Source organism: Austrofundulus limnaeus, unplaced genomic scaffold, assembly GCF_001266775.1.
Source record: "Austrofundulus limnaeus strain Quisiro unplaced genomic scaffold, Austrofundulus_limnaeus-1.0 Scaffold609, whole genome shotgun sequence".
Lineage (NCBI taxonomy): Eukaryota > Metazoa > Chordata > Actinopteri > Cyprinodontiformes > Rivulidae > Austrofundulus > Austrofundulus limnaeus.
Window position 1 is genome coordinate 236,123 of NW_013953011.1, and position 1,564 is coordinate 237,686.

The 1,564-nt window shown below is 50.4% G+C and overlaps 1 protein-coding gene across 1 annotated transcript in view; it reads right to left on the bottom strand.

Moving 5' to 3' along the window:
- Positions 1 to 1,564, bottom strand: part of LOC106531233 (sterile alpha motif domain-containing protein 9-like) — a gene marked incomplete at its 5' end in the record, with an annotated part of 10,192 nt that extends 8,628 nt beyond the window's left edge. The window contains 1 exon segment of the mRNA XM_014027027.1: positions 1,547 to 1,564. Within this exon segment, the coding sequence (XP_013882481.1) occupies positions 1,547 to 1,564 (18 nt within the window).

The following is a 1,564-nucleotide window of genomic DNA, read 5'->3' on the forward strand; positions in this document are numbered from 1 at the left end:
CCACCAGTCAGAGAAAAACAGACACAGAGGAGGGAAACAGACACACAGACAGAGCTACAGGAAAAGAAAAAAAGTCAATAAGCAGGGTTTGTACATTTTATTATCAGCTGAGCTGAGGTGAAAAGAAAAATACCATCAAATACCGTGAAACTGGTGAAAATGCTGAAAATACTGTGATATAAAATTTTGATCATATCGCCCAGCTCTATCTCCTGCCATGCCTCGCTGCTTTCTTAGAGATGTTGAAGGTCAGGAGAGTGATGTTATTTGTCGCCACCGCCGTCTGTGACGCACATTGGTGGGACCGGTCGGTCCAGTTGACAAGCTGTTGGTCTGCCATGGGAAGGGTTGCCGTCCGGCTGACCGTACCGCCTTGATGCCGAAGACCGTGGAAAGCRCAGGTTCCAGTCCTGGAACCGGCGGGAAACCAGAGTCAGTCATCCCCTCCACCTTGGTCACGTCCACGTAGGAGGACACCGACACTCTCAGCTTGGTGGGATCGCTGTTGGCAGACACCATATACGACTGAACCACAGGGAATTTCAGCCAGACTGCAACTCGGCGGCCGGCAAGCGGTGAGGCGAACTGACCCGCCAGTTTATCCAGTGGGGAAGCCAGCACCTCAGGAAGTGCCAAACCCCTGGCATCCACTGCCCGCTCAATGATGTCCGGGAGGGCGCTCACAAGAGCCCCAATGGACTGCAGTGGTGTGGACGCGGAGCGAGGAAGACCCAGCTCCCTGGGTCCCCCCTCACGCCTCGGAGAGGTAAACCGCCCTCGTCCTCTGAAGTGGGTTCATCCGACTCCAGTCCAAAGTCGATAAGTTGGTCGAGTGGGATAGGGTCGAGAAGCTCGAACCCCTCATCCTGGTCAGCGAAGAAATCCGCTCGCCACTGCCTCTCCTCCATCGACAGCTTCCTACACACTAGGCAGGCGGCCTCCGCCGTCAGAGCCTGGTTGGCATGGTCGGCACCAAGTCAACCCTCACACACCACATGCAGGTCAGTGGATAGCATGTATCSGGAGCCGCAGGCAGGGCAAAACCTACCTTGGCTGGGCATGTCTTTGAAGTTTGGAGCGTAGAATGCTGATCACGAAGCTGAAGAAAAAGAGGGAGCAGAGCATCGGTTCGGCTGGCTTTTATGCGGAGGTGAGGCCACACGGTACTTGGGCGTAGATTATTGGTTCTTCAGAATGCGCGCRAGGTATACCCATCAGCGATAGCCTCAGAGGGCGGAGCTTACACAAAATAGAACTGACCAGCTCTAGTATCCACAAAATCCAGCTTCCATCAAAAAGACGTAAATCCTGAGTGCTGATGTGACCGTCTCTGTTTTGGATTGGATTCATGCTGAGAAGCAGTTTGTTTTCTCTTGGTGACACCTACTTTCCTTTTATACCTGCATAAAGCTTTTGCACAGTACTATTTTTAAATAGACAAAAAGCATGTATGTTTTAAATTATACGTTTACTGGAATATGTCAAGAGTTTAATTTAATTTAATTTAATTTTTATTTAACTTTTGGAAAAAGTTAGAGGAACTTACTTTCACTTCTTTTTCTGC